We start from the raw sequence: 24,770 nt of genomic DNA on the forward strand, positions 1-24,770 counted from the left end.
ATCAAGCAGTTTTTCAACAAATTTACTTACAATTTTACTTTGACTCTTATACATTTATATTATGATTATTCAGTTCTGACACTATGCAAGTGTTAATGTCCGTTTGTTCTACCGTTTTAGTGCTTCGCTTTTATGGATGTTGTCATCCTTGTTTATTAATTATTAATGTTTGTCTGTCCATCTGTCCGCATAACTCTTTATTCGTTTGCTTGTCCATTTGTCAATCTATCTGCTTGTTCTATTTCTCTGTTTTTTCTGTAATTAAAATCGTCCTATCGCCTTTAAACTTTTCATTATGATTCCTAAAGCATTTAGGTACGATTTTGAAGCGTTTCAACACGATTTTCGTTGCCAGAAAGGCCATACGTTCATGCAGATTTTTTTTTCTTTTTTGACAACAACTTTTTGTATACTTTAATTATCTTATTCATATGATTTTTTTAATAATGATTCTCGGACAACAAGGTACAATATTAATAGCTTTTATCCTTCCTAGTTGTAAAGCTTCGCGTTTACGGATGTTGTCATCCTTGTTTTTTTATATACAATTTAGCTTATTATTGATCTATTAAGTTATTCAGTTTGATAACGATCCTACAATTTAAAAAAGTATTCGTTATATTGACGATTTAAAGTACTTACCCTAATTATAGAAAATCATCCGTTTAGAAAATAAATTTTTTACATATCCGTTTATCTAATATGTAAATGCACACAATATAAAAACATTTTGCATTTACTTATTTTCTAATGGGCCTACAAATATTCAAAACATTTAACATTTAAAACAAAATTATGTTTTTATGTTCTTTTCTTTGGTATTAGAGATACTCTACAATTTCAAATGTCTGTCCAAAACGTTTTGAATGGAAAGGAGATTTTATCAATTATAATAACTAGCGACTGAACCCCTAGCTTCTAGGGGCTAAAAATTGAATTGGGGTGGGAGAGGGAAGACTTAAATGATAATAAAATAAGGTAATTGTGAAGCTTCCCTTAAAAAAGGTCTCAATGGGTTTAATGTTAGCGCCTTTACTGGAATGACTATCAACTTCTTCATATTATAGAAATTTATATAGACATATTACACGGAGCCCTAGAAAGATAATCATTAACATCTTTGTAAATTTTTATTGGTAGATTTTTATCAATTATTTTCAATGTTTTTTTTTCATTTTAATTTATTAACCTATCTTTAATTTTTTAGAAAAAAAACTTCCAACTTTTTCTTTAAAAAAATTTCGCGATTTTCTTTTAATTTTTTCTGAAGCATTAATAGTTATTTCTTTCATAATATTATAAACGACTTTCCGCGGATATAGAACGTACAATTATAAGATTAAAAGTAAAACCAGTTTTTTTAGCCCCGAGGTGCCGAAGGCACGGTCTAAAAAAACTGGTTTAAATCTTATGATTGTTCATTTTTTTTATTTGTAGAAAGCTGGATATAATACGATGCTGGACATAGTTTTTTTGTATGGATGAGAACCGGTTCCTATCCACCGGATTCGAATAAATACGAGAAAATATCTCTAAAACAAATCTTCTTGTGAATCTCAAAATAAATTTGTAGTAGCATCCCTATTCTTAGTAGTTGGTAACTATGATTACTTGGATAACTTATATTTGCTTAAGGTTATGTTTATTTGAATGGTGTATACCCCGGAGGGGGGTGGGGGTCACATCACAGCCTCTCATATAGTATTGTTTTTTTGTCCATTTTTTTTTTGTAGATACTATCGGTCACCTCCCTCCAACCCCCCCCCCCTCCCCTAGATTCCTCTAGTTGCACTTAAGGTGGAGGAAGGTGAGTTTGTCCCCCCACAATTTATTTTAGTCTCAAAAAGAACGAGTAAAATCACCTCCCCCTCAAATTGTTTCTGGGGAGAATCTACATTGTAAAGGAAAAACCATATCGGCTTAGCGGTTATAGAGATCCTTTGGTACAGAAAGAGAGAGATCCTGTTAATTTCATATAAGAATATATTTACAGCACAAACTTCTAAACTTGAATCATTTAGTTTTGCAATTGTCTTTTTTTGGCTGTTAAAGAATGAAGCCATGACACTTTAGCGGAATGTATTGCACACCCCCTAAGGGTAACTTGTAACTAGTTACCATTATACTTACCATAGTTATGGATGTATTTACATAAATATTAAGGATGGGGTATAAGGCATTTCAAGAAAATCGTGTTGTAATGATTATTAACAAAGAAGAAATGAAGATTCTAAAACAACTGCCACTTTGAATGGCGGAAAACTGAGGTGCCTATTTTCTTCTACATTTACCTATTTCAATATATTAAGATCAATATTAAGGAAAAAATCAGAGCAATTGCAATAAAATATCAGATAACAAGAATATCCTTATCATATTTGAGAAATAATACGTACAATGTGGACAGGCACTACTTATAGAGCAGCTGCACTAATTTAAATCCTACAAAATTTCTTGGGGTATCTCAAATCTTACACATCGCTTCTTTATTTCTATGTAAGGCCAAGGAAAACCTTTATAGGTTCAAACCAGGTATAAGGTACAACCAACAAGTGAAATAAATCTTAAATAATATTTGAGGGGCAAATGGAGAGGTCGTCAATTTCACTCTATGTTGCCCCCCAACGATAGCTGAAAACCACGTATAGGTTTCATGATTTTTTTTCGAATTAGTTTCGCTATTGGTATAAGTTGGGTTTAAACTACCAAGCAGAAAAAAATATAGATTTAACTTGATGCAAGAGTCTTAATTTGATGCAATTCACATCTAGGAACCTTTATCTATTTCTGTAGACTAGCTTCATGCATGTATTTGTTTGAACAAACAATAAGTTATTACCATTTACATCTACAAACATCTGAAGACTTCTTATTCTAAAATAGGGGGTGAAAAATATCCTAACACCATCCCAGGACTTAAATAATCTAATCATAAAATATCCTGAAACACTATACTTTCAGTGTTTAGAAGAATTAAAGCGGACAAACAAATAAAAATTAAACTTTATATAATAAGAAGGTTTAAAAAAATCATTACTATATTTACTCATTTCACATCCTATTATATGTGATGTTAATTCATCAATAAAAATTCTCAAAATTCAATTTCTTTAGCAGTTGGATGATTGTCCCTTTTTAATTATGAGGCCGATGTGACTACAATTTTCAGAGCATCACTCCCTCACCAATTAAAAAGATTTGGTTCTGAAAATATTCATAAACGCCTATTTTGAAAGTGTATAATCTCCTTCTTCTCTCATGTGCCCCTAGTGGCACATTTGCAATGTAATTTATGATGTTTTGACTTTTTACAACATACACAAAATAAAAAAGGACTCTTTTAAGCAGAGAAATCGCCACTAGCTAACCTGCAGGTAATCTTGGCCCCATGGTGTTTCTCTGACGGGGTGAAAATAAGAGTTTTCTCTGTGTCATAGGTGCCTGGTCGCGCGGATTTACTCACAGACTCTTGGATAGCTGAAAAAAAGATAAATAAAATTAGATATTTTTGGATATGATGTATTTTTAGTAGCGAAGCTACTCTATAATTATAAATGTACGTATGTCTGTCCGTCTGTTCGTCAGTCATTATACAAAATATAAATGATTATTTTGTGCTTTGCTACCTAAGGATGTTGTCATCCTTGTTTTTACAAGAACACACGTACATTAGTTTTTTTAACACTACTCTAGATAGCTTCGTTGATTTATACAAATACAGTGTCTTAAACTTAAACAAAAGCGTATTAACACTCCCCTTACAATACCAGGGGCACGCCATTGGCTTAATCACATATGTTTATGTTTTCATACTTTTGTAACATTAAACTGAAAACTAACAAGGACTACCATTCAAAGAGATAAAAGAACAGGACAATTTATTTACTTTATGGCGCAGCAATTACAAGTAAACGACTGTTTTGATTATAAGTGAGATTTTTTTCAATTTTCTTATCTTAGTAGAACGGGTAATATTGTAACTTACAGACAGACCTAGCTAAAAAAAAGTTGAAAATTAGGTAAAAAAATAACTTCAATGACCAAATTTAATTATTTTTTTTTATTCATCTGTGGGTGATGCAAAGCACTATAGAAAAGCTGCGCATTTGCAAATTTAAATATAAATAAAATATTAATAAATAATCCAGACGAAATTTGAATTATTTATACCCTAAGAGCTATGTACTTATTTAAACAAATTTTGTACAAATAAATTTTGTGTATTTTGCAAATACATTTTTGCAAAATTCAAAAATTTGTTTAGATTCTTTTTATAAGATTTGATTATTCTTTCTTTGATTTCTTACCCAAAGATATTCTTTAAAAAAAATGTAATTGTTCCTAAATTTAATTAACAAATTTTAAGAAGATTTTTAAAATCAGTTTTGTTTTTATTATTAGTGACAAATTCTCTTTAATAATCTCAAATACATGATAATTTTTGATTTGCCATAGAACTGGTTCTAATCCAGCAGAAATAAATTTGGATTCGGAGCCCAAATTGGACAAAAAATTATCAATACTAACACACACATCAAAGATCTAAAGGGATAAGACAATGGCCGATAAATTTATGTACATCCCCAATAATGCTAAACAAAATTACCCATTCTGAAAATTACACTAAATCAAATTTAATAAAAGTTCCCAAAGTTGTTAATTCAACGAGTAAGAAAACTTTATGATAAATTTTTGGGGACAAGTAGCGTAATAAACAGCCCAATGTACCCTCCCTTCCTGCAAAAACATACATACAAAAAGCATAACATTATTAAACATCCCCAGTCCAATGTTTGATGTACCCAATCAATCCTAATATATTGATGTACTAAATTAGCAACATAATCACACATTTGTAGCAGGGAGGGAGGGGACATTGGGCTGTTTATTACACTAGTTTCCAAAGTCTTATAATAACTTTTCCTTGTCCTTGGGGACTTTTATATAATTTTAAATGGTTGGTTCAGGGTTGAGTGTCCAAACGTTTCAACCACTAATTTTAATCTACAGAATAGGTAATTGGAGATGTACCTCAATTAATTGGCCATTGTCTCATCTCTTTCGATCCCTGACTAAATTAGCAACACAATAACACCTTTGTAGAGTGTCAGCTATCCTGCAAGAAACAGATAAACAAGAGTAATTATTTTCATTAAAGGTGCAGAATAATAAAGAACAGTAAACTCTTACACAGTATGGCTTCGAAACCGATTAATATCTGATGGATTAGAATCGCTTCTCCGCCATACTGAAAATCATGTTTAGCATAGTATTACTGACAATTTTCCTACAAAATTTAAGTAAAAAAATCATAGAACTAATATCAGTTTTGTTAACCCGGGTCCTTGGCCCATCAGGACAACAAAACTGGTTTTAATCTTATAATTTTATATCCGTGGAAAGCTGTCTATGATACGATGCGATAAATAACTAAAACAGTAATTATAGAAAAGGAATAATGCCTCAGTTTAAGTGAAATATTATTTATGAAAAATATAATAATCAATACCACATAAAAGTCCATTATTTTTCCACAGTATAGAGATGTAGATTAACTGTCAGATAGACCGTGTGTTAATAGTGTATTAATATACCATTTGTTTTATACAGTAATCAATAAGGCAAATATAGTGTGTGTGTGTTTGTGTGTGCGTATGTGTGAATATGTGTAGTTCTGTGTATGTGTGTGTAGTCAAATATGGCAGGGAGGAAAGGGATATTGGGCTGCTTATTACACTAGTCCAAATAACGTTTTCTTATTCGTTGGCTTGACAACTTTCATAATAACTATCATAGAATTTTAATTGTTTGGTTAATAAAGTTTAGTGTCCAAACGTTTCAACCACTTATTGTAATTTACAAAAAGGATAATTTTGTGTATCATCATTGTGGATGAACATAAATTTATCGGTCATTGTCTTCTCTTTATTGTGGTTTGTGTGTGTGTGTGTGTATGTAGTTTATAAATGCATATACACATATGTACTGCATATTGCAGTGTATATATTATAATTAATAGTGTAGTAATCCCTAATAAACTTTGACCAATAACTACTTAATACAACCTTGTTACAAGAAACTTCGCCTCTTTTTCTGAACTATTTATAGATATTTAAACACTTTTAACAGTCAAAATACTTAATAATAGTCATTCTATACTTATATCTGCAACAACTTTTATTTAATTAAATCTTCCAATTTTTAACATTTTACAAAACGGCCTGCTTTATTGCATCAAGACCCATGACAGATCTATATAGGAAATAAATGTCTATAAATGAGCTCAAGTTTTCCAATTGATAAGCGTTAAAAACTTATAGTGCTCCAATAATCCATAATAAACTCTCATTGACCAGAACAATAAGACCCATTATTTTACTCTTTGAAGAATAAATTCATTTTTTATTTCATGTTGCTATTTGAATTATATTAAAGTATTTAATTTATATTCATAAAATAAAAAAATTAAGTTTATAAAATAGTAAATCAAAGAAAACTTAGTTTTAATATAATTTGATACTAGCGACGCCTTGATAATGTGTTCAGATATTAAACTAAAACTAACATTTAACTAAACATTTTAACCCTTTTAAGGACGATAATTTGAAACAAAAAATACAATGAAAGAAAAAGGTTAATAGTAGGGGAAAAGACAATGTAAGAAAAAGATTAACATTCAATCTAGCCAATAGCGGGATAATTTTAGAACGCCGCCTCTAGTATTACCATATTTCCTCCTTACATGCATGGATAAACAAGTAAAGTTTTCTGACTTAATATGGCCGTCCGAATTGTAATATTAAAAATATTCTATTCCTGCCTAAGAATAATTATGAAGAATACCTAATTATATTTTTAACGTATAGAAAATGAGAGAAAGACGAATGGAATTGCAGTAGCTTTAATCCTGCTGTTTTCTGTTCCATAGGTTATTAGGTATTTGATCATAATCCTGTTTTTTTAGTTTTTTAGTTTTTATTCCTTGGCAACCAAGAGCAAGGCAGTCTTATTTAGTATTCAGAGTGCGAGGCAAAAGCATTTTTTTCTTCTCTCTATTGTTTTGTAAAAGATACTGTAAATGTTTTTTTAGTTGTATGCTAAAAATGCATTATATTAGGGTAAAAGAGGACATGTATTCTGAAAAAAATATATAATATTTTTTGCGGCTCTTTATAGTTCCCATAAAGTGGATAAATTTAAAAAGTTTTGGCCGAAATGTCTCAAATGACGTCATATTAGCATAATCCATTGTATCTAGAAGAACTTTAAAAGTTGTTTTCTAAGCCTGGCCTAAGCATGTCAGGTGTCAATCCAATCTAGTGCATAGATGTCCAAGGGGGAGTGGAAAAGGGTTTTTTACCCCCCTCAAATTTTGAAAACCTCATTTTACCCACCTTAAAATTTTAAAACATCCCTATAAACCTTTAACCCATTTAACATAGGATCATTAGTGAGCTTCCTTAAAAAATAAATAAATGCATTTCAGTGGTTTAGCAGTTTTAAGTAGATTGACAAAAATAAATCTGTATATTTTACATTAGGCTAGGTACATAATAGCTTTTTCTTGCCTATTTTTTTAGGAATTTAAGATAAAATAATCGATATATATTATTATTTAGATCATACACAAGATTTTCATGTACTCTAATAAAGTAAAACTTGCACTGAGCTAAAATCACGATTCTTCCTTCAACACCTTTTCCACATCCCCTCCTTTCCCACTGGATGAAAAAACTGGCCAATAAACGAGTTCCATGTTAGCAAGCAATTGACGGCAATTTTTTCCCTGTCATAATATCCCCGTATATTCTCCATATATGATAAAATTTGAAATTTCTTTTAAAACTATTCTCCTTCTTTCCTCTCCTTTGTTGAAATGCACTGTTGAAAAGTAATATTTTACAAATAAATGGCCATTTATTATGTTTAAAATTCTAAACTTCATATATGAGAAATGAACTTTTATACTTTTACATATTTTTGCGACAAAAAATGTTTATAATACTTTCATATAAACTCGTATTAAACATATTTTGAGGATTTATAAATAATCTAAATCCGCCTTTTAAAATATTAAATATCAAATATTACTACTTACATTTAGTAAAGAATTTAAAAGTTCTATCTTTCTTTTCTTCTTGATTATTGTAGAGTGTATGTTTGTATACATGTATGTCCTATAAGCTCTCATAAACGGCATCAAGATCTATCTCTTCTAAAAACTTTTTATTAGTCTTGGGCAGGCTTTAGGTTACTTTAAAGGGTTAGATCAAAGATATGAAACTCTTAAGAAGCCTAGAAACCCCCCTCTAAAAAATGCCTTAACATTATCAAAAGGGGGGTGGGGAGGTTAGATAAATTTAAATAAAAACATTTCAACAGTCGTTATTTCATGGACATATAGTAATTGTTAACACACATTGGGAAAAATTAAATCTTCTCTTCAAATTTGACCATATATTCATTTTAGAAATCCATTTCTCAGGTAGTTATTTTATAATTTTACTAGTGGCTATGCCCCTAAACGCCTTCAGGGGCACTTGAAGTGGGGGGGTGGGTATATTTTTGGAAGGGTGATTTCTCTTGGAATAGTGGTGGTACCCTTCCCCTAAACCTTTCCAAGACCTATGAGAAGCTACAGTGTAAAGGAGAACCCCATATAGGTCAAACATTTATGGAATTCTTTCGTACTCACAGACAGACAAACAACCTGTTACTTATACATAAGACATCTAACCTCTCCTGTCTACATATTTATGCTATCAAGTATATTATAATATGTATTTGTGAGTGTATAGTAGGGTACCTCAGAATTGGATCATGTTGGTATACAAAAACAAGTGCTTAAAATATGACAGATAATGTAAATGGGTTCCATTAATTTAATACCTTTTTTAAGGCACCAAACATTTTAAACTTATTAAAAACACTTTAAGTTAACCTTTTTTGGTGAATACTTTTTGCATTATCCTTCTTATTTTATGCACCCATTGTGGTATTCGGCAACCGTGAGCCATGCCTATGGCACCCCTGATCTAGGGTTCGGTGGAGGGTCAATGGCCCTCCCCCGAGTCCTGGGGAAGGGGTCTAGCGACCCCCTCCCTATGCTTACAATTAATGATTGAATCTGTCATGTTTATTATGGTTAACTGTATTCTTAATTCTCCCCCACCCTTTTCAGGGATGGGGGATCATTATTGCCCAAACTGACCATTGTATATGTATTATGATGCTTTTATGTTATGATTATTTATTCCTATCCATGTAACTATTGTTTGTTGTATATAGCTTTAGTATCTTTTAAACCTTCAATAAAGTGACAACTGAAATAGATGTTGATCATTATCTAGTGAATGCTAGAGAAGCGTAGCTTCTCTATAGTAAGGTGTCCACGTCTGTTACACTGCCGTAATCTAATTGAACTCCGGTGTCTGCCATTTATCCTCGGCGGATACCACAACTTTGGTGACAGCTGTGTGAGATTACGGCGAACCACAAGTGTAGAGCAGACGCGCATCTGAGGCTAAGGTACTCCCAGCAGTGAATCTGGCAAAACTGACGCAAGCAACCTGAATTACCCACCCTGGACAGCAAAGTTTAACTCTGCATCCGGCAGTTGTGGAAGCGAGACAGCGAAATTTGACGAATAACCGCGAGCAGCGCCGATATCTAACGGAGAATTGAGCGCTCAAAGGGCTGAAACAGGCCTGCGGACCGGCTGAAACAAGCCAAATAAGTGTAAACGGCTGGAAATAGGCCAACTTTACTGCAATAAATAGCAGGATCCGAACCAGTGGCGCTAGCAGGACGGGACATTCCCTGCCGCCATCAGCCGGATTTGGATCAGCGGCGCTAGCAGGACGGGACATTCCCTGCCGCCGATAGGCTGAAACATGCCACATAGCTGCAAGCTGCGAGCTAACATACGAGTGTAGTGCACCAGAACAGAGAAAAACTACGTCAACTCCAAGTATCCTGAGAGGCTACAACGCAGCCACCCATCTAGAAAAACAGATATTATGTTACATTGCAGGGATTACCACCCTGGTGTGATGGCTAAACAATAGATTTATGAGCAAAGCTTGGCAAACAAATTGTTGTGTTGTGATAAATCTAAGAATAGAACAGGCTTGGATTTATTGTGTATTGTGATAACAGCTAAAAATAGAACAGAGTTGGTAAACAAATCTGTTATGTACTTGTGATAAGGACAAAAATAGAAGCTAGATGTAATATAATAAAGACCCTGATATACAATCACAACATCTCAAACCCACAGCACAACAACAATACACCCCTTATTCCAAGGGAAAGGGAGGAGCCCCTCTCCATTGAAGGCAAATACAATCAGGGTGATATAATAGATAAGCCTAGGATTAAGAAGAAAAGGCACTATTACACCAGCACACAGTTACCTCCCTCCCTCACAGGGGAAACGGACGGAGTTACCCCCGTCCCCTCACGCGCTTCCCCCTTCCTACCCACACTAGACTAAGTCTGTCTGTAGTGTGGGGCTAGCGATCGGACACACAGAGCGCCATTCACGGGTAGCGCAACAGAGTGCGGAAAATATCATAAATTCAACGGACGAAGCGGACCAATGAGAGAGCGAGTTGAGGGGTGAGAGCGCGTTTTCCCCGTGTGCGCGGATTTGACGGTGCGGACGCGCGTTGCAAGGACAGGAGATTTCACACACACACACACACACCGGAGCGGAGCTACTCCATAGCATTTAACAGGGGTATTTTTAGCAAATAAAGAATTACAAGCTTCTTTCCTTCTAGCTCTAGTGTGATAAAGGAAAACCCAATCAGTTCCTGACAGCAGTTCAGACCCTCAACATCTATCTACCCCTACCAGCCTACCCTACAACCTCAGCACCTAACTAGTGATAAGTACAGCTAAGTTATATCTTTGCAACTAAACTACCAACCTAGTGATACAAACAGTGTTGGCTGTTAGGCTAGAAAGCCTCAAGTGACAAACCATTCATTTTAGTACTGTATAACTTTGTGCCCGCCGTTGAACCGTTGACCCAATGGACCAGCAGCAAGCCCCAGGAGGTGACCAAGCCCCAGGATGGCTCCAGGATGACCCTCAGCTGGCCCCAGCCGAGTACCGCAAGCTGATGCTGAGCAATCTGCCGGAGTATAGAGGGCCGCCCAAGCAATCCTGGTCGGCACATATCCGCAGACTCGAGATGTCATGGGCGGCTTACCGCGTGCCACCTCATGATTCCCTCAACCGCCGCAACGCCCTCCTACTGTCACTGGTAGGGCAAGCGGCGGAAATGGCGTCCCATCTGTTTGGCGAGGCAGGCCAAGCCTTGACCTACGAACAGGTCAAGGCCGAGTGTGAATTGTTATTTCGCCCTGCTTTTGAATCCCAAACGCTTAAACAAGCGTTTAGGGATTACAAGCAACACTCGACAGAACCTATACAAGCGTACATATCAACTAAGTGCGCCTTGTATAGGGACGCCTACAACCATGAGGATCTTGAGTTGTTGGTGGACGAATTAAATCGTGGAATTCGTAACGCCAATGTAAAACGCCTCATGATGAACCATGAAATTACGAGTGTACCTGAGTACACTCGTAAGGCCATGTTTACCGTCACCATGGTTACTAAGCAACTGAAGGAAGGTGTGTGCTTAGTGGACTCGACCGAAGGGCTGACTGGATCTGCTTGCATCCAGTTGCCCCAATATGACGAGTCGGAGCCAATGGAGATTGGCTCCTTGGCTCCGGGTCTCCACCAGATGGGGAAGGTCGCTCCAGATGACAAGGTCCCAGGTCGCTGCTTCCGCTGCCAGGGGAGAGGCCACCGAGCTCGAGACTGCCCGACGCCTGTGGAAGTTAGCCTAGAGGAGAGACGCACCCAGCCACGCCGTGACCGTTCTGCCAAGTGTGAGCGTTGCCACTATGACGGTCACACGGCGGCCGATTGTAGAGCTGACTGGGCCCAGGTAGCCAGCCGCAGGCGCACCGCCGATAAGGGTGCCCCTCCAGGGAAGCCCAGCAGAGTGGCCCACATGGAAGGGAGCGCGCCCCCAGCACCACAACAGCAAGCAGCCGCCCCCAGAGCTGCGGACCGAGCCGATGGGATGCCGCAGTTTGGAACTGTCCCAGCTAGGATCAACGTACTGGGCGGCGCGGCTGAACCCAACCGGGTTGGCCTAGGCTTCAGTCTTAACCATCTGGGGCCAGAGCTGATACAATCCAACAACATAGCCGAGCCAGAGGTGCTGAGGCCCCAGCCTTTTAGCCTCAACATGATGGAACCTGCCCGACTGAGCCTACCCAGCAAGAGTGGAGGGGCGCTGCCCAGCGTCCCTGAGACGGTGTATGGGGAGGCCCTGGCAGCCGCCGAACGAGAGAGGCAGGAGGTGCATCGTCGCCACCTGGGATGATGGGGGGGTGCTATCCAGCGCCTCCCACCTGGTGCCTGGGGCGACAACCGTCGCCGCCACCGAGATACCTGGATCCTGGAACGAGCCAGCCTCCAACCTGATGTCTGGGGCGACAACCGTCGCCGCCACCGAGAGACCTGAGTCCTGGAACGAGCCAGCGGTCCCAGAGGAAGGGGTGACACCCGTCACCCCCAGTCGGCCAGCGCCACCAGCCTGCAGGGAGAGCCCAGCTACACGCCATCCAGAGCCCCCTGCCAGCCAGAGGAACCCAGCTGCTCAACATCAGGATAAGTTGAATTTGTTAAATGTGTTGTATCCAAGATACTGTAAAAACCCAGCCTTGCCTGTGCCCCCTGCACCAGAGGCTGGGGAGATTGAAATTCGGGAAAATAAGGACTTGCCTGTGCCACATGCACCTGAGTTCCTAGGGCAGGGGAGGGAAGTGAGTAAGGGCGAGCCTGTGCCACATGCACTTCAGCCCCATGCCACTGGGCATGCTTTGGACAAGGGAAGGGAGCACTTGGGGCTAGGGGAGCCGACACCCAGGCAAGTGCCAGTCGCTTGCCAGTCTGTCATTGGGGAGGGTATCGGGGTGCCTCGGCCGCATACAGATAACGCTCAATGGAAACTTGTATCTAGCCAGGAGCAGCCCAGCCGTGTCCAGTCCCAAGAAGCAGCCATGACCAGAGCTGAAGATCCCCAGCCGCGTGTACGAGGAAGATGGTTGCCTGGAAGCCTCTCCCATTGGTGGATGGTCCTGTGGGGCCTCCTGCTGGCAGCCGTGTGGCCTACAACCAGCTACGTCCTGGTGGGATGGGACTGTGCCAACCCCACCCATGTCACATCCTACAATAAAGAAAAGATGTGTAACACGGAGCCACTACACCAGGAGGTGCCCCTGGGCCATGAAGTACACGTCCTGCAGCAAGTCAAGGTGAGGGAAACCACCGGGTACAGTTGTCAGCTCACCGTGTCCCAGTGGACATTCAGGTGTGGAGTATGGGGTCACCTCAAGGTGACCTCGGTCCCCACCCTCATGAGGCCAACCAAGATAGACCCAGAAGCGTGCCGAGACCTGGCCAGGAACCGAGTCTACACGTTGCCAGGCAAGACCCAGCCACTGACGTTCCAGCTGAACCATCCCCTGTTCTTCACCATCGATATGGTGGGCGCCCTCGTCAACAGCCCCGAGGGGGTGGGTTGTGAAGGGGAGGACGTCCACTTCGAGGGCCAGCTATACCGCAACGAATTAGTGCTCCAGGAGCGACGGCTGCTGGTCAAGGAGGAGACCTATGTGGTGGAGGATGGACGGGTGGAGTCCCAGTCTGACCACCTGACCCTAGAGTGTCCCCATTCTGAGCTGTCCTGCATCACTGGGGAAGCAACCTACGTGTGGGACCACCTGGGAAGAGATTGCCCCTTGAGGCTGATCCGCAGCCTCCAGCCCAGCCTGGTGATGGATGCATATCTGGTTGACCATCAGGCCCAGTTTTTCATCAACATGACCAACCCCACCTTGATTGCGAACTGCGACTTCGAGGCCCATGCCACAAACCATCCAGCGTTGTTCGTGGCAGCTGACCCAGCCGCGGCTGCGCTGCCCAGAGTGTCGGCCAGGGATGTTGACGTTCCCCTTCAAGCACAAATACATGCAGGTTATATTGGGTTTACCCTGGAAACGCGCATGAAAAGCACCGCAGCAGAAGAAGTAGCGGCCAACTGCTGGAAGCTCCAGCAACTAGACCCGGCCCACCCGGTGCGTGTCCAGGGGAGCACGTTCTCGGTACTGAGGGGAGACATCCTGCTGCAGCTGACCTGCCAACGTCATAAATACGTTGTCCGCGAACACAAGGAGTGTTGGGACAAAGTGCCAGTAGAGCCCACAGGTTTTGTAGACGCTGTGACACGGGTATATAGTGAACACGCCACCAAGATTCCCTGCTCCTCCACCTACCCCCTGACTGTGCACGCGGAGGAAGGCTGGATAGAGTTAACCCCCGCTCCCAAGAAAAGGCCACCCCCGCTGGATACGCCTACGCAATTGTTGACAGAACCCTTAGATGACTTCAGTTCAGGTGGCTTGTATTCGCAGGCTGAGTTGAACGACTGGCAACAACTGCTGGCGTTCCCAGCATACAAGAGTGCCATGCTGACCGGCCTATCCTATGGCTCCTGCGTTCAGCAAGGCAGCTGTTCGGCCACAGGAGACCATGGGATAGTGTCCTACAACATTGACCGACTGGCGGAGGAAGGAGAGGCAGCCCTGGATGTCTGGGCTGGATTTAGACAAGCCATCCACGAGTGGGGAGATGGCGCAGCCATACTGTGTTTGCTGTTGTTGATCCTCAAACTGCTGGGGGACCTAACCATCATTTCCCTGGCAGCAGCACAAGGAGGAGTCCGGGCAGCCCTGAATGCGATATCACAAGTGTTCCTGTACCATCCAGCTTTGTATAGGAAAGCGCTGGCTAGAGCCAGGCTCAACCATGCCAAGTCCCGGGACTTTTCAGTGGACTGGGATGCCATTCCCATCGGCAGGGAAGCAGCCGAGGAAATGGTGTCTATGAAATCAACTGACAGCGGGCATGACCGCCCAGGTAGGCCAGGACCGCCCTCTGGCCGACCCCGCGGCCCCTCAGGAGGACAGGCCGCTGCTCAGACGATTAACCTGGCCGCCAGCGCCCCAGCCGCTGCCAACAACAACCAGCAGGCCCCACTGCTGACCGTTCCAGCAACAACTGTGCCACCAGCAAACCTAATACCTGCCGGCGCTGACCAACGTGTCCAACCCAAGCCAGCCTCTGCCTTCTACCCCACATTGGGAGCCCATCAACCCTAAGAAGACACTCACCACTAGGATTCCATTGAATCATTATCGTTTGTATATATATCTTAGCCCTAAGGAGCGGACCGAAGGCCTCAACCACTGTCGGAAGTCTGGTAGGGAAATCATCTCCCAGCCTTCCGAGGGGAGAGTTGTGGTATTCGGCAACCGTGAGCCATGCCTATGGCACCCCTGATCTAGGGTTCGGTGGAGGGTCAATGGCCCTCCCCCGAGTCCTGGGGAAGGGGTCTAGCGACCCCCTCCCTATGCTTACAATTAATGATTGAATCTGTCATGTTTATTATGGTTAACTGTATTCTTAATTCTCCCCCACCCTTTTCAGGGATGGGGGATCATTATTGCCCAAACTGACCATTGTATATGTATTATGATGCTTTTATGTTATGATTATTTATTCCTATCCATGTAACTATTGTTTGTTGTATATAGCTTTAGTATCTTTTAAACCTTCAATAAAGTGACAACTGAAATAGATGTTGATCATTATCTAGTGAATGCTAGAGAAGCGTAGCTTCTCTATAGTAAGGTGTCCACGTCTGTTACACTGCCGTAATCTAATTGAACTCCGGTGTCTGCCATTTATCCTCGGCGGATACCACACCATTTCTATTTTCAAACATGGCCCAATTCCGGAGGTTCTTTAATGTGTATATTGACTATTATTTATCTTATATAGGTTTGTGTATTAGACAATAAAAAAGTAATACCAGCGCATTATTGGATTTTTTTGACAGCATCCCATGATTAACATAAAGGACCCCCATGGAAAATTCTACCCCCCCCCCCCCCTTAACTAACTCAAATTTTTCAAGTTCGACCTTGAGACAATAAAATTGGTCAATACTGACATCAAAGACTTGCTATCACAATAATAAGGTTGTGATAATTCTTATATTTATTAAAGAACAGCTTAAAAATCTTGTTGCGAAGGCTGAAATAATTAAAGGGGAGATTTAGGTAGCCCAATGTAAATAAACAGATATTTAAAGGATAATTCCTCTTAGACTCAAGTATGTATATAACAACTAACCTTCCCAATGGATATATTATTACTTGGATCTTACGCCAGATTTTTATGTTCTCTAATAATGTGAAACTTGCATCGGGCTATAATAACGAATCCCCTCTTCCACCTCTTTACCCAATCCTCTACAATTCTACTGGATGAAAGTACTGACCAATAAACGAGTTCCATGTTAGCAAACAATTTTTAACCTGTCATAATATCCACGGAGATAATAAATCCATTGACCTTTCCAATGTGTACCAAAGATTATTGAGAGAGGCATCATCTCACAGTCAAAATTATACATTTTTATTATGTATGTAGACTGTAGAAAAGTGGTAACAAATTATCGACAAACTTTTATTTAAATGATACCATTAACACTTGTTGACTTAATGGTATTATATAAAAGTGTTCATAAATGACTTATTTTCGACATGACAAAATGCCTATAAAAAAATTATATCATAGTGGATTATCATTGGTCATTTGTATTATATGACGTCATTTGTTTATAGGCACTGTAAAAAGCTTCACACAATTGTATAAATATTGACGGGTTGATATACTATCCCTCCCAGAGCGTCTAGAAATTAAGGTTATCAGTGTGACGGACATACAAACACAAATAATAAAGTAGCTGCGCTATTTTAAAAGGAGGTTATCATAACTTCAAAGGGAAAGTGTTGATTTTCTTGATAAAAAAGAAGGAAAATATTTTTTTATCTTTATAAGACTACATTATAACATAGTGCCCATAGTTATATATATTTATTGATTTTTATTCTATATAACAAGATGAACAAGGAAAATTAATTTCACAAGAAGCGCAGCAACAACAAGAAGAAAACCAAATTGGTATTAATAAATAATTTTATACTTTTGATATCATATGTATTGATAAATTCAGTAAATTGAAGTTTTGGAATTTTTATGTCATTAAAAAAGATAAATATATAAGGCTTGACATAATAGGATGTGTGATTGTGTATCTGTCTGTGTGTCTGTTTGAAGCATCTCGCTAAACGCTGAACCAATCGGGTTCTCCTTAACAGGGTAGCTTCTCATAGGTTCCGGGAAGATTTATACTTACTTTGTTGGAGGGTACCACAACCCTCCCCAGAGAAATCGACAAAAAAAAAAAATGAAAGAGACGCCGCCCTGCGAAAAAAAATATTTTTAGTAAATAGCTGATTTTACAATTTTACGTGTCCCTAGAGGCCTCTAGGGGCGCAGCCGCTAGTTAATAAATATAAGCTTTTATCTGAAGAAAAGCTAAGAAAACCCTTTTTTAAGGGGTCCCTAAGAAATTATTCATTAGTGCAGGACAATTGGACGGGCGTTCATCCATGCATATTACCTAGGTAAGGAGTAGCCTCGCTACTACTAAAAATGTTATGTCTAGTTATCTAAAGATGTTTACATAAGACACTGAATGTCGGACCTTATAAAAGCTACAAAAATATTAATATTAAATTATATTAGATATTAAAAGGGTGTTAGGTATACACTATACATACATCGGGAAATCAAAATATAGTTTTATAGACAGCTCTCCGCGGATAGTAAAATTTAAAATAATCCCATTTTTGTTGGGCCAAAAAAAACAGGCATTAATTTAATCAGTTATATTTTATTTTTGATTTTTCAGTATTGCTAAAAACCGTTTCTAATCCAGAAATGAATAACCGGATTCGAATCTATACTGAAACTATGGCTTTTTTAAGGTAGGATATTTAACATTTTATCTTTGAGTCTCGTTCTTTATCTTTAAAATCTCACTAACTAAACTGATATATTTTCTCCTATTCAGAAAGTACTAGGCAGGTTTTTATCTATTTTATCTTAGGTGAGGGTTATACCAAACTTCCAAGGTTATTCAAAGTAATAAGTCAATTTTATCCCCTTAAATTGAAAGGCATCCAAGTTATTAACGTTTCTTTAACTAAACTTTTTTGTCTAGGAATGGGGAATTATCCCCTTCATTCGGAGATGTCTCTAATGTTTTAAAAGAATCGAATTATTGAAACTTTTGTGTATGCTTTGGTTCATAAAAATCTAATGGAAAAATACAAAGATTGGATAATTTTAGAATAAGTATACCCATAGTACATTTACTTTAAGGTTGGTCTAAGGACATTTCTTTCAGTAATGTTACTTAAAATTTATGCAGTTACTATGAGCTTTGACATAAGCCTCTAGGGGCGAAGGTGGGGTAAATAATATTTAATGGTTTTTTCTCCCCAACATTATTTATGTAGGAAGGGGGGGGTTGTCAAATTACAAAGAAATAGAGCCAAACCACAACATGACCACTATAAAGATGTCATAAAAAGCACAACCTTGTCAGTTCAAAAGTTGGCTAGAACTGTAGAATGAAAAAGAAACCAAAAACATCGTTTTATTATGTATATTCATAACTGTCTTTTGAAAATGGATGTGAGTGTTTTTTTTCTGATATTTTACTGTAATTTTTTTTTGTAGACACACTATAAAAAGGGCCAGATGTATTTAGGGCTTTGTAGGTAATATCAGGATTTCCAGTTAGAGTAAATAAACATCCAAGTATACGATATTAACATTTGATCCCTTTTACCATAGCAGTTGCCAGGTTTAGAGGCTATTTTGAAATAAACCTTCTTTTTTCAAGTATTGCTTCAAACCGATTAATATCTGGTGGATTAGAACCGGTTCTCAGCCAAACTCTACGAATATTAAAAACAATTATTAAAAAAATAATTTTTCATTTTAATACCGAGGAAAGCTGTCTATAATACGATACGAAAAATAGCTGTTCTTTCATTTTTTTTATTTTTAAATTCATGTAAAATAAAGCTTAGCAGTAAATCAGAAGATGCATCTCTAAAAATACTATATTCTATACAGCAAACTTTAAATTCATTTTTATAATGAATATAGACCAGGTCTCGGTAGCAGCGCATAATTCACGTCTAAGCCTCAAGCTTAAATCCGTTTATGGGCTTTGAAATTTTTTTAAAAAGAGGGATTGCCTCATATGGGTCAGATTTGGACTTCCAGTCAACTTTGTAAAAGGTTAATTTCACTGAAGCTTATAATACACGGTAGCTGCCAAGCGCTGCTGTATTTTATTTTGTATAAATGGCAACCATGAGATAATAAAACACTATAAACACATATTTACATAAACACCTAAGTACTTTTATAGATGGTTATACTCTTTCTAAATAAAAGAAATAAATATGGGTTGAAAAGAAACAATCTAAAGTTTGTAATAAATTAGTTTCAATATATGATTTTTAATATTTTATCACAATAACATCATTACTTTTTATTTTAAGATTTGTAAATCAATAGATTGCATTCATTTTGACCATATTTAGAAGTATGGGTGTAAAGGGGTGTTTACCCCCCTCAAAATTTTGGAAAAAAAACATTAGATTACGCCCCTCCAACCTTTGAAACCCTACATTTTTGCCCCTTCAAATTAAAAAGCTAGGACGTCCCGTTTCATTGATGTACCCTAAGACAGACCTATAGACATACCTTAGTTATAGAGAAGCTATCATTTTTTTTAAAAGCGAAGCTTTGCTAAAATTAGGGTCTGTCCGTCCGTACGTCCGTAACGGATAGCTTTTTTCGTTAATTTAGGCATGTTAGAAATGTCCTATCGATTTCAAACTTTGCATGGTGATTCCTTCAGTAGTTAGGTACGATTTAGAAAGCGTAGCAACTCTATAATCATTACCAAAATGTCCGTACGTCCATTTTAAACATGATGTTTTTTTTACTTTTTTAACAACAAATTTTTATGGGATCTAATCGTCCGATTGATCTGATTTTTGGTATATTGATTCCTGGGGCAACAAAGTAAAATGTTATAAGCGAAGCAACTCTATAATCAAGTCCTAAAAATGTAACTATGTCCATAAACATTATCCTGTATCAAGCATTTTTTCAACAAATTTACTTACAATTTTGCTTTGACTCTTTATATTTTTATTTTTATTCTGACAATGTCCGTTTGTCCTACCGTTTCAGTGCTTCGCTTTTATGGATGTTGTCATCCTTGTTGAGCTAAAATTGATTCAAAATAGGTTTCAGAATGCATATCACTGACCCTGTAAGCACTTGATCCTTTTTAGTTTCCTATTCCCTATCTAATTGTATTATATGAATCCTTATGGTCTTCACCAGTTATCCTGTATTTCCTCCATCTTTATCAGGGATCTTAAGGGATAAGACAATGGATAAAAAGTTTATGTCATCTCCAAATGTTGTTAAACAAATCACTTCTTCTGTAGAATAAATTTATTGGTGGAAAAGTTGGAACAAGCCAAATAAGCAGTTATTTGTGTTATAGACGTTTATAATATTGAAATGATTTTCTATTAACGGACCTTACTAGTACACAGAAATATATTACTGTACCTAACTGGTTGTGTCCATATTAATATTATCCCATACTTATTTCCACATTACACAGTACATTATTTATGTGTAATATTGGGCATATGTGGTTTAAATGATGTACACCGAAAATCAATGTCAATACAGCTAAAAGATAATATATTATTACAAAAAAAACTTAAGTATTGGGGACTTTTTTTAAAAATGTAGCATATTCCTTTTTTGCTACATGCATTTAACTATTCCACATAAAAATTCTTAGATCTGAATTCAGCATTTATATTCTTAGGAATAGTTATTATAGATAGCTTTCCGCGTAGATTAAAAGTAAAAATAATAGGACTAATACCAGTTTTAAAATTTTTCTTTTACAATTCGTGGAAAATTGTCTGTTCATGATTTTTCATTATGTTTGAGAATCGGTTCTTATCATACATCGAAGATATAAATAGTTTTCGAAGGTTTCTGAATACATTTTACGTCCCTATTTTAGTCTATTTATCTATCCATTTCTCCTACTGTTCTTTATGCTTGATATTGTAAAGACAATAATCCCAGAGAGAGGTGACAATGGGCTGTTTATTACACTGTCCCCAAAGTTTTATAATATAACGTTTTCTTATTCGTTGATTTAAAAACTTTGGGGACTTCAGAAATTTTTTTTAGTTGGTCAATTCATCAATCTATCGGCCTTTGTCTTATCCCTTTAGATCCCTGGAATGATCTGATATTAAATAGATTCAATGCTTTTTATGTGATATAATGTGTATGTATTGTCTATATAAATATTTACTCATATTGTAAACAATATATTTACTCAATCGTTTCAATAAAAAGAGTTGGTTGTCTGCTCATCATTGTTACTAGAAATAATACATATGTTTCGTAAGTTTAATAGAACTGTTAAGATTGAATCCCAACCAAGCCCGTGTCATAGTTCAAGATGTTAAAAATTTTGCCTATTGCTAATTATAAATGTATAAGTATAGATGTATAACCCAGACCTGGTTCTAGTGGTCGGGACCTTTTTCGTCTGCTAGCAAATTGTTTCTGCTAATTTGTAGCAACTTTGCTGCGTTAATATTTCCGACGCTATTGGCTGATATTCAAAAACATAATTAAAAGTAGGTTTCCACCTCGTTGACATTCAGTTATTTAACCCATGCCACCTCAATTCTTTTACTTTAATCTGCTGATAATTACTTTGTCTTCCAAGGGATCTTAAGGGATAAGACAATGGAATATTGATGTACAAATCCGCAAAGATAATGAATAATATTACTTCTTATGAACATTAAATTATTGGTTGGCAAATTTTGAGAACCAGTAAATCAAAATGTTATGCAAGTATCCAAAGTTTTAAGAGAAAGAGAAAAAAAATAGTGATCTTTATTTTCTTTAAGAACAAGGATGACAACATCCATAAAAGCGAAGCACTTAAACGGTAGGACAAACAGACATTTACACTTGTATAGTGTCAGAACTGAATAATCAGAATATAAATGTATAAGAGTCGATGCAAAATTGTAAGTAAATTTGTTGAATTACTGCTTGATACAGAATAATGTTTATGGACATACTTACATTTTTAGGACTTAATTATAGAGTTGCTTCGCTTATAATATTGAACTTTATTGTCCCAGGAATCAGTATACTAAAAATCAGACCAATCGGATAATTATATCACATAAAAATTTGTTGTTAAAAAAGTAAAAAAATCAACATGTTTAAAATAGACGTACGGACATTTTGGTGATGATTATAGAGTTGCTACGCTTTTTACATCGTACCTAACTACTAGAGGAAACACCATGTTTGAAATCAATAGGACAATTCTAACATGCCTAAATTAACGTAAAAAGCTATTCGTTACGTACGGACGGACCGACCCTAATTATAGAAAAGCTTCGCTTTTAAAAAGCTTTATATCTTACTAAAAAGTAGTAATCTATGAATAGATAAATAATTTTATCTGTTTTATATTGGTATTGTATTGTATAAGTATGTTGTTAATAAGTAGTACTGACAATATGCTAATACGATTAATCACATTATCTTCAACAGTTAGGGTAACAATATGAAAAGAGTATTATAGAGCGAACTAACTGTACATTGTTCTAGCATTTTAATAGACCTTTCACATGAACAGAAGAGTGCAAGAAGAACCTTTGGTAATAGTCCCTTTCGTGGCAACGCCCCTTAAGTGGCGATTCGTCGTATTTTTAAATGGCTTTTAGAGGTTAGATTAGGTTATCCCACAAGGTTAGACAATTGGCCTCGCAGGGTTAGAGCCCCCCCCCCCCCCACAGGGGCTAGAAATAGAAGAAAAGCTCCTGTGAAAATTACGAAGAATTGCCCCTTAATGTTCGATGCCACGAATGGACTATACCCGAAACTTTTGTTTGTAAACAGAAGCAGTCAGTTCAGTTTCACTTTTAGACTTTAGACAAAGGTTTTGCATCCCAAATTTGCGTATTTAAAATAATAAGTCCCATTCAAATAATGCACAGGCCGGGTACTTTAAAACAATAGCATTTCCCAATTTCCAAAGTGAATTTAAAGAAAAATAGTTTTTCTCTACAATTACAACAATACGCTTGTTTCCTTGACCATTGCATACATCCATTGTACATATATAGGCACCCGGATTACTAATATGGTTACATTAGAAGTTTCATATAGAATTTATGGTAAGCTCCTGTCTTCCACGTAATATCTTGGTTAGTAAAGTAAAGAAATTAACTTATATATGTTTGATTTGATTTTTTTTATAAGCTTAAAGAATATTTAGACTGTTCTTTTTGTATTGAAGTTAAATCCAATTTCGCTGCTAAAACCAAGTGACTTTTTTTTCAAATTTAATATTTGGATTTTTATTGTCTAAGTGGCTATTTTGCGTCAACAAACCTTCCAGGTAAATATTCTTAAGACTTTAAATAATCATATAATACCAGTTCTAAAATACAGGTAGTGAGGGGACATTAGGCTGTTTATTGCAAAAGTCCCCAATGGCAATGGTGACCAGAGTTTCGGATCCGGATCATCAAGGATCCGCATATTTTTTAGTCCAAGGATCCGGATCCGGATCCTTGGACTCAAAAAAATGCGGAAAAAATGGAAAAATCTACCTAAATTTATATAAAATCTCAGTGAGACATTCTCTTGATGAGAGCCAGTCTTTAAGGTTTAGGGTCATACTTGAAAATTAAAAGTATTTTTGACTTCGAATTAAAGAATAAATATTTTTGAAAAATTTGGTGATTTTATTTTTATTGTCAAGGATCTGGAACCGGATCCGCAAAAAATCAATGCGGATCCGAAACACTGATGGTGACCAAGCCATTATCCAGGAATGATCCTGCAGGATCAGATCCTCCAGATGTACAAATGAAGTCTTACCATGATCATCGATGACCCTACCATCCAGCAGCCAAACAATGTGTGCCTGCGGATTCGTTTCAAATACTCGACACGTCAGCTTACTGAAGTATAAACAAAGAATGAATGTTATAAAATACAAATTAGTTTTTGTGCTAACTTTTTTAAAAGCGAAGCTTTTCTATAATTAGGGTCGGTCCGTCACATAGATTTAGCTCTTTTCGTTAATTCAAACAGGTTAAAATTGTCCTATCGATTCCAAACTTTGCATGATGATTCCTATAGTAGTTAGGTACAATTAAGAAAACGTAGCAACTCTATAAACAATACCATGTCGATTTTTAACTTTTTTGACAACAAATTTTTGTATGTTAAAATTATCCGATTCTTCTGATTTTTTAAAAAGTGATTCCTATTACAACATGGTACAGTGTTGTAAGCGAAGCATCTCTATAAACAAGTCCTTAAACAGTATCATCTATTTATGCAGTTTTGCAACAAATTTTCTTAAAATATTGTTTGTACTGATGCATTAATATTCTGCTAATTCAGTTCTGACAATCTACAAGTGTTAATGTTCGTTTGTCCTTCCATTTCAGAGCTTTGCTTTTATGGATGTTGTCATCCTTGTTTAAAAATAATGTGACAAGGCAAACATTTGGATCATGGAAAGAAAACAAAGAAGCAGGTTTCGTCGTATTTTTACGGTAGCTTTTCTCCTATTTCTATATAATGCTCTA

General features: G+C 37.3%; 1 protein-coding gene across 1 annotated transcript in view; it reads right to left on the reverse strand.

The window, feature by feature from the left end:
• LOC145332496 (nephrin-like) overlaps positions 1 to 24,770 on the reverse strand; it is a 195,992-nt gene that overhangs the window by 140,091 nt on the left and 31,131 nt on the right. The window contains exons 10-11 of the mRNA XM_080177499.1: positions 24,052 to 24,134; positions 3,369 to 3,477 (exon numbers count right to left, since the gene is read on the reverse strand). Coding sequence (XP_080033625.1) covers positions 3,369 to 3,477; positions 24,052 to 24,134 — 192 coding nt within the window. The remainder of the gene's footprint in view (positions 1 to 3,368; positions 3,478 to 24,051; positions 24,135 to 24,770) is intronic.

The sequence above is a fragment of the Acartia tonsa genome, chromosome 11 (genome assembly GCF_053477335.1).
Source record: "Acartia tonsa isolate MP-2025a chromosome 11, ASM5347733v1, whole genome shotgun sequence".
NCBI classification, from domain to species: Eukaryota; Metazoa; Arthropoda; class Copepoda; order Calanoida; family Acartiidae; genus Acartia; species Acartia tonsa.